Genomic DNA, 13703 nt, shown 5'->3' with positions numbered 1-13703 from the left:
CCGGTACACACTACCAAGTGCGCTATTTTTCAGATGTTGCCCTACCGGAGTTACACAGTAATAGCGTCACTGCTATTAGCTTCACGACATACATACTATGGCCACGAACGATGTGTTTTCAATACCGCGTTGGTAATAAAGCATAATTTGTTCGACCGCATCTTCTGGGGTAGCAAGCTTTAGCTTGGTACCTAGCTAGCACCAATACAACCAGCCTGAAAACAATGACCAGTAGAAAGTGCAGTCATTTTCATTATTCTTCGCAATGATTTAGGAATCCTTGTGAGGGAGATGGCGCCGACAGAGATGGTCGCCTCGCTTCAGGTCCTTAGGAAACTATGCAGTAATTCGTTTTTTTTAATGATTTATTTCAAACATTGTTAGCCCAGAAAATCTGAAGTATTATTACATACAGCCGGGAAGAACTTTTGGATATAAAAGATGGCTGGTGTGTTTACGGACATATTCAATCAATCCCTATCCCAGTCTGCTGTGCCCACATGCTTCAAGATGGCCACCATTGTTCCTGTTCCCAAGAAAGCTAAGGTAACTGAACTAAACGACTATCGCCCTGTAGCACTCACTTCCGTCATCATGAAGTGCTTTGAGAGACTAGTCAAGGATCATATCACCTCCACCCTACCCGATACCCTAGACCCACTCCAATTTGCTTACCGCCCCAATAGGTCCACTGACGATGCAATCGCCATCACACTGCCCTATCCCATCTGGACAAGAGGAATACCTATGTAAGAATGCTGTTCATTGACTACAGCTCAGCATTTAAAACCATAGTACCCTCCAAACTCGAGACCCTGTGTCTTGACCCAGCCCTGTGCAACTGGGTCCTGGACTTTGACAGGCCGCCCCCAGGTGGTGAAGGTAGGAAACATCGTCACCCCGCAGATCCTCAACACTGGGGCCCCACAAGGGTGCGTTCTCAGCCCTCTCCTGTACTCCCTGTTCCCTCGGTGTGTGGTGTCAGGAAAATAGCCTCTCACTTAACATCAACAAAACAAAGGAGATGATCGTGGACTTCAGGAAACAGCAGAGGGAGTATCCCCCTATCCACATCGACGGGACAGTAGTGGAGAAGGTGAAAAGTTTTTAGTTCCTCGGAGTAGAGGTTGACCGATTTATGATTTTTCAACGCCGATTCCAATTATTGGAGGACCAAAAAAAGCCGATACCGATTAAATCGGCCGATTTTTATTTCTATATATTTGTAATAATGACAATTACAACAATACTGAATGAACACTTATTTTAACTTAATATAATACATCAATAAAATCTTTAGTATCGTTTAAATAATGCAAAAACAAAGTGTTGGAGAAGAAAGTAAAAGTGCAATATGTGCCATGTAAAAAAGCTAACGTTTAAGTTCCTTGCTCAGAACATGATTCCTTTTAACATGAGTCTTCAATATTCCCAGGTAAGAAGTTTTAGGTTGTAGTTATTATAGGACTATTTCTCTCTATACCATTTGTATTTCATATACCTTTGACTTTTGGATGTTCTAATAGGCACTACAGTATTGCCAGCCTAATCTCGGTAGTTGATAGGCTTGAAGTCATAAACAGCGCAATGCTTGAAGCATTGCGAAGAGCTGCTGGCAAACGCAGTAAAGTCCTGTTTGAATGAATGCTTACGAGCCTGCTGCTGCCTACCACCGCTCAGTCAGACTGCTCTATTAAATCATAGACTTAATTATAATATAATAACACACAGAAATACGAGCCTTAGGTCATTAATATGGTCAAATCCAGAAACGATCATTTCGAAAACAATACGTTTATTCTTTCAGTTAAATATGGAACTGTTCCGTATTTTATCTAGCGGGTGGCATCCATAAGTCTAAATATTGCTGTTACATTGCACAACCTTCAATGTTATGTCATAATTACATACAATTCTGGCAAATTAGTTCGCAACGTGCCAGGCGGCTCAAACTGCTGCATATACCCTGACTCTGTTGCACAGAATGCAAGAGAAGTGACACAATTTCCCTAGTTAAAAGAAATTCATGTTAGCAGGCAATATTAACTAAATATGCAGGTTTAAAAATATATACTTGTGTATTGATTTTAAGAAAGGCGTTGATGTTTATGGTTAGGTACACATTGGTGCAACGACAGTGCTTTTTCGCGAATGTGCTTGTTAAATCACCCGTTTGGCGAAGTAGGCTGTGATTCAATGAGAAATTAACAGGCACCGCATCGATTATATGCAACGCAGGACATGCTAGATAAACTAGTAATATCATCAACCATGTGTAGTTAACTAGTGATTATGTTAAGATTGATTGTTTTAAATAAGATACGTTTAATGCTAGCTAGCACCTTACCTTGGCTCCTTGCTGCACTCGCATAACAGCTAGTCAGCCTGCCACGCAGTCTCCTCGTGGAGTGCAATGTATTCGGCCAGTGTCCAAAAATGCCGATTACCGATTGTTATGAAAACATAAAAATCGGCCCTAATTAAAATCGCCCATTCCGATTAATCGGTCGACCTCTACCTAGGAGTACACATCACGGACAAACTGAAATGCAACAGCGCCTATTCAACCTCAGGAGGCTTAAGAAATTTGGCTTGTCACCCAAAACGCTCACACATTTTTACAGATGCACAATTGAGAGCATCCTGTTGTGCTGTATCACCGCCTGGTACGGCAACTGCTCCGCCCACAACCGCAAGGCTCTCCAGAGGGTAGCACAACGCATCAGCGGGGGCAAACTACCTGCCCTCCAGGACACCTACACCACCCGATGTCAAAGGAAGGCCAAAAAGATCATCAAGGACAACAACCACCCGAGCCACTGCCTGTCATCCAGAAGACGAGGTCAGTACAGGTGCATCAAAGCTGGGACCGAGAGACTGAAAAACAGCTTCTATCTCAAGGCCATCGGACTATTAAACAGCCATCACTAACAGTGTGGCTGCTGCCAACATACTGACTCAAATCTCTGGCCACTTTAATACATTTAATAAAGGTATCACTAGTCACTTTAAATAACGTCACTTTAATATTGTCTACATATCCTACATTACTCATCTCATATGTATATACTGTACTCTATACCATCTACTGCCTCTTGCCTATGCCTCACGGCCATCACTCATCCGTATATTTGTATGTACATATTCTTATTCATCCCTTTACATTTGTGTGTGTAAGGTAGTCGTTGTGAATTTGTTAGAGTACTTGTTAGATATTACTGCACTGTCAGAACTAGAAGCACAAGCATTTCGCTACACTCGCATTAACATCCGCTAACCTTGTATGTGACCAATACAATTTGCTTTAAGTATTAGCTAGGTTGCCACTGTTGTTTGCCTATTGAAATTGAACTTCAGTTCATGAAAATAAATAGCTAGCCAGCTACTTAACCCTGTATGGAGGAAAACTCGCCTCCCTGCTGACCTGGCATCCTTTCACTCCCTCCTCTCTACATTTTCCTCTTCTGTCTCTGCTGCTAAAGCCACTTTCTACCACTCTAAATTCCAAGCATCTGCCTCTAACCCTAGGAAGCTTTTTGCTACCTTCTCCTCCCTCCTGAATCCCCCCCCCCCCTCCTCCCTCACTGCGGATGACTTCGTCAACCATTTTGAAAAGAAGGTTGACGACATCCGATCCTCGTTTGCTAAGTCAAGCGACACCGCTGGTCCTGCTCACACTGCCCTACCCTGTGCTTTGACCTCTTTCTCCCCTCTCTCTCCAGATGAAATCTCGCGTCTTGTGACGGCCGGCCGCCCAACAACCTGCCCACTTGACCCTATCCCCTCCTCTCTTCTCCAGACCATTTCCGGAGACCTTCTCCCCTACCTCACCTCGCTCATCAACTCATCCTTGACCGCTGGCTACGTCCCTTCCGTCTTCAAGAGAGCGAGAGTTGCACCCCTTCTGAAAAAACCTACACTCGATCCCTCCGATGTCAACAACTACAGACCAGTATCCCTTCTTTCTTTTCTCTCCAAAACTCTTGAACGTGCCGTCCTTGGCCAGCTCTCCTGCTATCTCTCTCAGAACGACCTTCTTGATCCTAATCAGTCAGGTTTCAAGACTGGGCATTCAACTGAGACTGCTCTTCTCTGTGTCACGGAGGCTCTCCGCACTGCTAAAGCTAACTCTCTCTCCTCTGCTCTCATCCTTCTAGACCTATCTGCTGCCTTTGATACTGTGAACCATCAGATCCTCCTCTCCACCCTCTCCGAGCTGGGCATCTCCGGTGCGGCCCACGCTTGGATTGCGTCCTACCTGACAGGTCGCTCCTACCAGGTGGAGTGGCGAGAATCTGTCTCCGCACCACGTGCTCTCACCACTGGTGTCCCCCAGGGCTCTGTTCTAGGCCCTCTCCTATTCTCACTATACACCAAGTCACTTGGCTCTGTCATATCCTCACACGGTCTCTCCTATCATTGCTATGCAGACGACACACAATTAATCTTCTCCTTTCCCCCTTCTGACAGCCAGGTGGCGAATCGCATCTCTGCATGTCTGGCAGACATATCAGTGTGGATGACGGATCACCACCTCAAGCTGAACCTCGGCAAGACGGAGCTGCTCTTCCTCCCGGGGAAGGACTGCCCATTCCATGATCTCGCCATCACGGTTGACAACTCCCTTGTGTCCTCCTTCCAGAGTGCTAAGAACCTTGGCGTGATCCTGGACAACACCCTGTCGTTCTCCACTAACATCAAGGCGGTGACCCGATCCTGTAGGTTCATGCTCTACAACATTCGCAGAGTACGACCCTGCCTCACACAGGAAGCGGCGCAGGTCCTAATCCAGGCACTTGTCATCTCCCGTCTGGATTACTGCAACTCGCTGTTGGCTGGGCTCCCTGCCTGTGCCATCAAACCCCTACAACTCATCCAGAACGCCGCAGCCCGTCTGGTGTTCAACCTTCCCAAATTCTCTCACGTCACCCCGCTCCTCCGCTCTCTCCAGTTGAAGCTCGCATCCGCTACAAGACCATGGTGCTTGCCTACGGAGCTGTGAGGGGAACGGCACCTCCGTACCTTCAGGCTCTGATCAGGCCCTACACCCAAACAAGGGCACTGCGTTCATCCACCTCTGGCCTGCTCGCCTCCCTACCTCTGAGGAAGCACAGTTCCCGCTCAGCCCAGTCAAAACTGTTCGCTGCTCTGGCACCCCAATGGTGGAACAAGCTCCCTCATGATGCCAGGACAGCGGAGTCAATCACCACCTTCCAGAGACACCTGAAACCCCACCTCTTTAAGGAATACCTGGGATAGGATAAAGTAATCCTTCTAACCCCCCCCCCCCTTTAAAAGATTTAGATGCACTATTGTAAAGTGGTTGTTCTACTGGATATTATAGGTGAATGCACCAATTTGTAAGTCGCTCTGGATAAGAGCGTCTGCTAAATGACTTAAATGTAAATGTAAATGTCTGTAGCCCAAAGCTAACGTTGCCAGCTAGCTTCATCTGGCTAGTGAGGCTTGACCGGACCAGGTTGTGTTGTGAAGCTAGCCACAATAAGGATTAGGCAAAATAGTGGAATTTGCGGTTTGCCTTCATTGACAGTGATGCAAATGAATACAAATAGTAGAATTATGCCATACTTTTATTTTGAAGGCTAACCTCAAAAGTCCACTGTTGTGGCTAATCCTTATTGTGGCTAGATTCACAGATGGGTCCGACCACCATTAATCAAACTAGAACTGTCTTATAAATTAGGGTTATTTTAGATGACACCTAGCTAATTATAGCTACTGAAACACATTGTCGTTTTGCTGTGTTTTTAATTATTTTTTATATAGTTAGCTATAGCTACTGAAACAGATTGGCGTTTTGGGGAAGGACATTGTTTGCATCCATGAGCTAGCTAGCGAGACAACTTCACCAGCATCATAGCATACGTATCGATGAATCGTTGTGACATATGAAATACGAGTGGTAGTGTAATCAATGTGTAATAAGTACATAAAAAATTTTATTAACGCGTTAAATTATTATGTGACGTGCAGTCATATTCAGGTCCTGATTGGTCAACACGCAATAACCCAAACGGCGTTCCAAAGAAATCCTGGTTGAGAATGAAACGACTTAACAAATGAACAACGAAACAGCACAGCAAGTAAGTGAAAGAAATAGGTTTTGATTATGTTTTACTGGTAATGGGGACATATGTAAATGCCAACAAAATAACTTTTTGGTCAATGTGGTGTCTGTGTGCTTGTGTGTAACCTTTATTTAACTACGCAAGTCAGTTAAGAACAAATTCTTATTTACAATAAAAGCCTACCTCGGCCAAACCCGGACGACGCTGGGCCAATTGTGCGCTGCCCGGACTCCCAATCACAGCCGGATGTGATACAGCCTGGATTCGAACCAGGGACTGTAGTGACGCCTCTTGCACTGAGATGCAGTGCCTTAGACCGCTGTGCCCATATGTGTGTGTGTGTGTGTGTAACTATTTAACTGTACTACAATGCTTAAAAGGCCGCTAGAATGTATAACATCGGTATTGTTTTTTTTTGGCAGGGAAAATATTGGATATCGGTATCGGCCAAAACTGTCATATCGGTGCCTCACTAGTTGTCACCAACATCTATCTGACCATGCAGACTGCAGAGTGAACGGCAAGAAAGTGTTCCTGACTCCATGGTCGAGCAACTGCTCTCTCCTTGGGTGACAGGGGGCGGGGCCTGGCGCGAGAGGGGGGCGGGGCCTGGCGCGAGAGGGGGCCGAAGAGGGGGGCGGGGCCTGGCGCGAGAGGGGCGTGGCTTGGAGCGAGAGGGAGGGAGAAAGACAACTCAAGTAGCAAACGGAGTAAAAACAGACAGACGTCCCGGCGTTGGGTATCACATTTAACAAACCAAATAAATACCGTTATAGAAATTAAATTAAAAGCCCAAACCGGTCTGTGCATCAATACCGGTATATAGTAAAATACTGTATACCGCCCAGCCCTACTTGGCCAGCCAGTCAGATGGATAGGTGGGTGGTATAACACAAGAAAAGACAGTAGGAGCTTATCTTACAGCGTTTGTTCAGATTGATGGTTGTCGAGGTTGAACCTGTAGGATGGAAGCTGCTCAATGTCTGCCTTGGTGATTCCTCGTGGTTTAGCCTCTCCCAGCCTTTCAGCCAGGTTCAGTAATGCCTGAGGGTGTGTGAGAGACATACATATTTAAAGCCAGTTGTTTTTGGTTTATTTACATATTTATTGACCGGTATTTCCAGCATTATCCACTAGGTTTGCTGCAGGTAAAAACATTCAAGGAAATGGTCTTTAATTGACACAAGCTGTCTCCAATCAATCAATCAATGCCTGGTTGTGAGTGTTAGGTGGGGGGGGGAGTCCACCTAAACTGCCCCCTATTTTACCCCGTTTTAACTTCCGAGTCCGCTGGAGAGGATTAGCTTGATAAAAGTGATGTGTAGAATCACTGATCTACAAATAATATTTTTTTTGCCATTAACATTCATAGGAGCTACGCCCCCCCCGCCCCCCCCCCAAACACTTACGCACAAACTGAAATTGATTGGAGTGTGTTCTAGCTAAAGACGATTTTCTACCTGCAGCAAACTTAGTGGATAATTCTGGAAATACAGGTAAAAACACACACACGCACGCGCAGATGCCAAACACAGAAACACACAGACACAGAAAGAAACACACAGTGTGTTTCTAAGTGTATTGATTACTTGGTCCTCTCACCTCATAGTTCTCCATCTCCACATCATCTACATCCAGGTCCAGACTGATGGCTGGTCCCACTGCTGTAGGAGGCACAGGAAGCATCGACCTGCACAGAGACAGAACAGTAAAATAAATCACCCAGATCAAATAAGAAAGTGAAAAAAGGCAATGTATTGGTGGTGGTGGAATAAATATTCACTTTTTTTTTTTCCTGAGTGTTATGTTCAGTTACGTTAGCACCTCACTTTTAAAAAAATGGGTGTACAATTCTAGGTCCTGAATGACTTTGGGTTGAAAAGCACTGAAGTACGTGTATCATTTAGTTCTGTATTAAATGTCATACTCACAGGAAGTACGGCAGGAAGCCTGGGTAGTAAGGTGGTGGCGGCGGCGGTGGGGGCAGGGGCTGCTGTAACCGGTACCTGTGACCACTGATACGTCGCGGCAGCATGTGGGGGTATGGCTGACCAGGAGACAGACAGAGACAAAGAGCTGTTAACGTGGTGGTGGTGAACTATCCTATGGAAGTGGCTGGTTATTTAAAATGGGAAACTGCAACAATGCCAGCTCTGTAGCTTAAGCTAGCTCTACAATCTGAAGCCTTACCACTGGGAAAGGTTAGCTAGCTCTATGCTATGCTTTCTGTGCGAAGTGATGCTAAAGTCCTACCACTGGGAAAGGTTAGCTAGCTCTATGCTATGCTTTCTGTGTGACGTGATGCTGAAGTCTTACCATTGGGATAGATAGCTCAATGTTTTGCTAAACTGTGCAACGGTGAAGACATGAGGTCTTACCACTGTGAAGGGTTAACACATTTATAGATGCTAACTACGCTCGTTTTGAACGTTAAAAACATTGCATTGGTTACGGTTTTTGAAACATAAGGAAGTATCTTTTATTTCAGCGAAAAATAATAAATACAAAAAAAAGGTTAAATTAATACACAACTTTATAGGGTTAGTGTTCCCACACAGCCATATCACCAGGTTACAGCGCTTGTTTACGGAAGACAAGAGGCGGCCCACCTGTGCTAATTAGCCATCTAGCGTGCTCCCAACACCTGTGCTAATTAGCCATCTAACGTGCTCCCAACACCTGTGCTAATTAGCCATCTAGCGTGCTAGCCATCTAACACCTGTGTGTAAGCTAACTGGGGAGGAAGTGTAGTTCTTCGACTGGAGGCACATGGATCTGTGCAAAACTGCTTTATTTGAACGATTATCTCTCACTGATGAAAGATAATGGGTATAAATCTAGTGATGAGTGGATCAGTGCTTTTTGAAGTCGGTTCAGTTTCGGGTTCGATTATTAAAAAATAAATTACGGTTTTAGATTTCGATTTAAAAAAAAACATTAAATAATGATGTTACAATTACTGAGCTTTTTAATGAAAATTCCAAAAAATAGTGAACATTCAATTGCAAAAAACATTGAAAATATTCCATTGTCTCGGTCAGGTCCATATTGGGTCGACATCAATAGATACATGGGAAATTACTATGAAATAATAACATATTTATACATATATAGTTGTTTATTACTTCGTTTTTAAACATTTGATGACTATTAGGAATGAAAAAATAATCTCTACTCAGGCAGTAACAGTCAGCCAGACCATCGAACTTTAGGTTTTCCCCATACTGTACTGTCTTAATTCATCCTATTTTAGCCTGCCTATGTATGCTGCAGAAAATGTCCGACTTAAAATCATTTTTACTAGTTCTTCAAAGTAGATGAGGTATACTTTCACGAACTGTCTCTGTCCTTTTCATCATTGTGTTGAGTACATTCCTATTTTTTTGTTCAGTATAAAAATAAATCACTCACGTCCCAAGGATTCCCGGATAGCACTAACCTTACTGCTTATGCACAGAGATCAGAGATCTACAACAGCACAATACATTGGAGGTGCTGAACGAAGAGGCCTTTTTTTTTGATTGCATGTAACTTTTGGAAGTACATACCGGCCGTAACGGGAATGTTGGATTTGGGGTTAAACTTGGAACATTGTTATACTCAGAAGTATAGGAACATTAGTTACATGAGAGGTGCCATAATGAAGCTTGGGAGGGGCTGAGTGCAGAGAAAACAATCACGTGACAGTACTGATACGGGGAGAAACCGTTAAAAAGACTCATATCACTTAGTTCCCTGCTTAGCAAGAATTATGCAATGTTTAGCGATAAGGAGGAGACTCCACCCAAAGTGGGGGGGGTATGAATACCATCACAGGGGAAGCCATGTCTGTGTCTGAATTACAGCTGTAACGACCCTTTGGGAAGAATTCGACTTGGTTAAGCTTCTCTAGTGTCCGTGATTTATTTACTCTGATAGAATATAACAGGACAAATGACGATAGCTGCTGGTGAGTTTCAATCAGATACGGGTTCAGCTAGATAGCGCTATATGATGTGAAGTTTTACCACTGGGAAGGGCAGGTGTGAGATAAAAGTCTTACCACTGGGAAGGGCAGGTGTGAGGTAAAGTCTTACCACTGAGAAGGGCAGGTGTGAGGTAAAGTTTTACCACTGAGAAGGGCAGGTGTGAGGTAAAGTCTTACCACTGGGAAGGGCAGGTGTGAGGTAAAGTTTTACCACTGAGAAGGGCAGGTGTGAGGTAGTCTTACCACTGAGAAGGGCAGGTGTGAGGTAGTCTTACCACTGAGAAGGGCAGGTTTGAGGTAGTCTTACCACTGAGAAGGGCAGGTGTGAGGTAAAGTCTTACCACTGAGAAGGGCAGGTGTGAGGTAGTCTTACCACTGAGAAGGGCAGGTGTGAGGTAAAGTCTTACCACTGAGAAGGGCAGGTGTGAGGTAAAGTTTTACCACTGAGAAGGGCAGGTGTGAGGTAAAGTCTTACCACTGAGAAGGGCAGGTGTGAGGTAAAGTCTTACCACTGGGAAGGGCAGGTGTGAGGTAAAGTTTTACCACTGAGAAGGGCAGGTGTGAGGTAGTCTTACCACTGAGAAGGGCAGGTGTGAGGTAAAGTCTTACCACTGAGAAGGGCAGGTGTGAGGTAAAGTTTTACCACTGAGAAGGGCAGGTGTGAGGTAGTCTTACCACTGAGAAGGGCAGGTGGGAGGTAAAGTTTTACCACTGAGAAGGGCAGGTGGGAGGTAAAAGTCTTACCACTGAGAAGGGCAGGTGTGAGATAAAAGTCTTACCACTGGGAAGGGCAGGTGGGAGGTAAAGTTTTACCACTGAGAAGGGCAGGTGTGAGGTAGTCTTACCACTGAGAAGGGCAGGTGTGAGATAAAAGTCTTACCACTGGGAAGGGCATCTCCTGGTGCAGAGGCTCCTGAGGGAGGTACTGGAGGGGGACAGAGGGAGGCATCGCTGGTGGGTGGTGGTGACTCGAGGCAGGGTAAGAGAACGTTCTTAATGGATGCTGGTCCCCTCTGAGGTCCACTTCATTCTCTACCCTCTGGAGAGGCTGACCGACAGGAGAGGGAATGAGTGAGTGAACTAAAAAAGTCAGGTTTCATACATTCTAACTCATTCCATTTTAATTCATGAGGATCAACTACAATACAGAATGTGCATTCAGAAAGTAATAGAAGTATTTGGTTCATACACACTAAATAAATCCTAAGCATTACACGGGCTTGCTCCTACCCATCTTTCCGATTTGGTCCTGCCGTACATACCTACACGTACGCTACGGTCACAAGACGCAGGCCTCCTAATTGTCCCTAGAATGTCTAAGCAAACAGCTGGAGGCAGGGCTTTCTCATTTCGAGCTCCATTTTTATGGAATGGTCTGCCTATCCATGTGAGAGACGCAGACTTGGTCTCAACCTTTAAGTCTTTATTGAAGACTCATCTCTTCAGTAGCTCCTATGATTGAGTGTAGTCTGGCCCAGGAGTGTGAAAGTGAACGGAAAGGTACTGGAGCAACAAACCGCCCTTGCTGTCTCTGCCTGGCCGGTTCCCCTCTCTCCACTGGGATTCTCTGCCTCTAACCCTATTACAGGGGCCGAGTCACTGGCTTACTGGTGCTCTTCCATGCCGTCCCTAGGAGGGGTGTGTCACTTGAGTGGTTTGAGTCACTGACGTGGTCTTCCTGTCCGGGTTGGCGCCCCCCCCTTGGGTTGTGCCGTGGCGGAGATCTTTGTGGGCTATACTCTGCCTTGTCTCAGGATGGTAAGTTGGTGGTTGAAGGTATCCCTCTAGTGGTGTGGGTGCTGTGCTTTGGAAAAGAGGGTGGGGTTATATCCTGCCTGTTTGGCCCTGTCCGGGGGTATCGTCGGATGGGACCAGTGTCTCCCGACCCCTGCTGTCTCAGCCTCCAGTATTTATGCTGCAATACTTTCTGCCTGCGGCTATAGAACCCTGACCTGTTCACCGGACGTGCTACCTGTCCCAGACCTGCTGTTTCCAACTCTCTATCGACAGCAGGAGCGGTAGAGATACTCTGAATGATCGGCTATGAAAAGCCAACTGACATTTACTCCTGAGATGTTGACCTGTTGCACCCTCGACAACCACTGTGATTATTATTATTTGACCCTGCTGGTCATCTATGAACATTTGAACATCTTGGCCATATTGTTATAATCTCCATCCGGCACAGCCAGAAGAGGACTGGCCACCCCTCATAGCCTGGTTCCTCTCTAGGTTTCTTCCTAGGTTCCGGCCTTTCTAGGGAGTTTTTCCTAGCCACTGTGCTTCTACACCTGCATTACTAGCTGTTTGGGGTTTTAGGCTGGGTTTCTGTACAGCACTTTGTGACATCAGCTAATGTAAGAAGAGCTTTATAAATACATTTGATTGATTGACTCGTCGCTTTTTTATTCATGTGGATTAACTACTGTGTATGTATACTAGACGACATGAGGCATACTTCTAATGTTATTTGTAACGGACAGGGGTTTAGTCCCAAACCCTATTCCTTACATCAGGCAAAACTACGCCCTGCAGGGAGGAAAAAAACACCCCAAGGCCACTCTATGAACATCTACAACTTGATAGAAAGTATGTAGAAATGGTAAATGGACATACAATGCCTTCAGAAAATATTCACACCCCTTGCCTTTACCAAATGTTGTGCTGTAGCCTCAATTTAAAATGGATTAAATTGAGATTGTGTGTCACTGGCCTACACGCCAATATCCCACAATGTCAAAGTGGAATTGTGTTTTTAGAAACTTTTTAAAATGAATTACAAATAAGATGAAATTAAACGTCTTGAGTCAATAATTATTCAACCCCTTTGCTGTAGCAAGCCTTAAGTTCAGGAGTAAAAATGTGCTTAACAAGTCACATAAGTTGCATAGACTCACTCTGTGCAATAAGTGTTTAATATGATTTTTTGAATGACTACCTCATCTCTGTACCCCACACATACAAATTATTGTAAGGTCCCTCATTTAAGTAGTGAATATCCAACACAAAGACCAGAGAGGTTTTCCAATGCCTTGCAAAGAGGGGCACTTATTGGTATATGCATAATATATATATATATTTTTAAAGCAGACATTGAATATCCCATTGAACATGGTGAAGATATTAATTACACTTTAGATGGTGTATCAATACACCAAGTCACTACAAAGATACAGGCGCCCTTCCTAACTCAGTTGCCGAAGAGGAAGGAAACCGCTCAGGAATTTCACCATGAGGCCAATGGTGACTGAAAAAACCCCAATCCCCTAGTCAATCCTGATCTGGTTTTTACACATCAACCTTTGAGTCCATCCTCACCTCCTCCTCCATTACCATCTGGTTTGGGTCTGCCCACTGCAAGGGCAAACTGCAATGCATTGTCCAGGCTGCAGATGGTCATCACCTGCCACCTGCCCTACATTCAAGGTTTTGCACGACTCCAGGGCAAGGAAGCATGTGGGGGAAATGATTGCCGACCCCTCCCACCCTGGTCACTACCTTTTCCAAAAATGTATACATCGCATTCAGAAAGTATTTAGACACCTTGACTTTTCCCACATTTTGTTACGTTACAGCTTTTCAGAGACTTGTACCAAAGCCACTCCTGCGTTGTCTTGGCTGTGAGCTTAGGATTTTTGTCCTGTTGG

General features: G+C 45.0%; 1 protein-coding gene across 7 annotated transcripts in view; it reads right to left on the bottom strand.

Moving 5' to 3' along the window:
* Positions 1–13703, bottom strand: part of LOC115205766 (RING finger protein 44) — a 55862-nt gene that overhangs the window by 17538 nt on the left and 24621 nt on the right. For all 7 annotated transcript variants that reach the window (XM_029772074.1, XM_029772072.1, XM_029772073.1 and 4 more), the window contains 4 exons: positions 10937–11104; positions 8021–8136; positions 7692–7779; positions 7012–7133 (listed from right to left, as the gene is read on the bottom strand). In XM_029772074.1, the coding sequence (XP_029627934.1) occupies positions 7012–7133; positions 7692–7779; positions 8021–8136; positions 10937–11104 (494 nt within the window). The remainder of the gene's footprint in view (positions 1–7011; positions 7134–7691; positions 7780–8020; positions 8137–10936; positions 11105–13703) is intronic.

This window comes from Salmo trutta, chromosome 13 (assembly GCF_901001165.1).
Source record: "Salmo trutta chromosome 13, fSalTru1.1, whole genome shotgun sequence".
Lineage (NCBI taxonomy): Eukaryota > Metazoa > Chordata > Actinopteri > Salmoniformes > Salmonidae > Salmo > Salmo trutta.
Note: the sequence above shows the minus strand (reverse complement) of the source record. Positions and strands in the feature narration are given on the sequence as shown.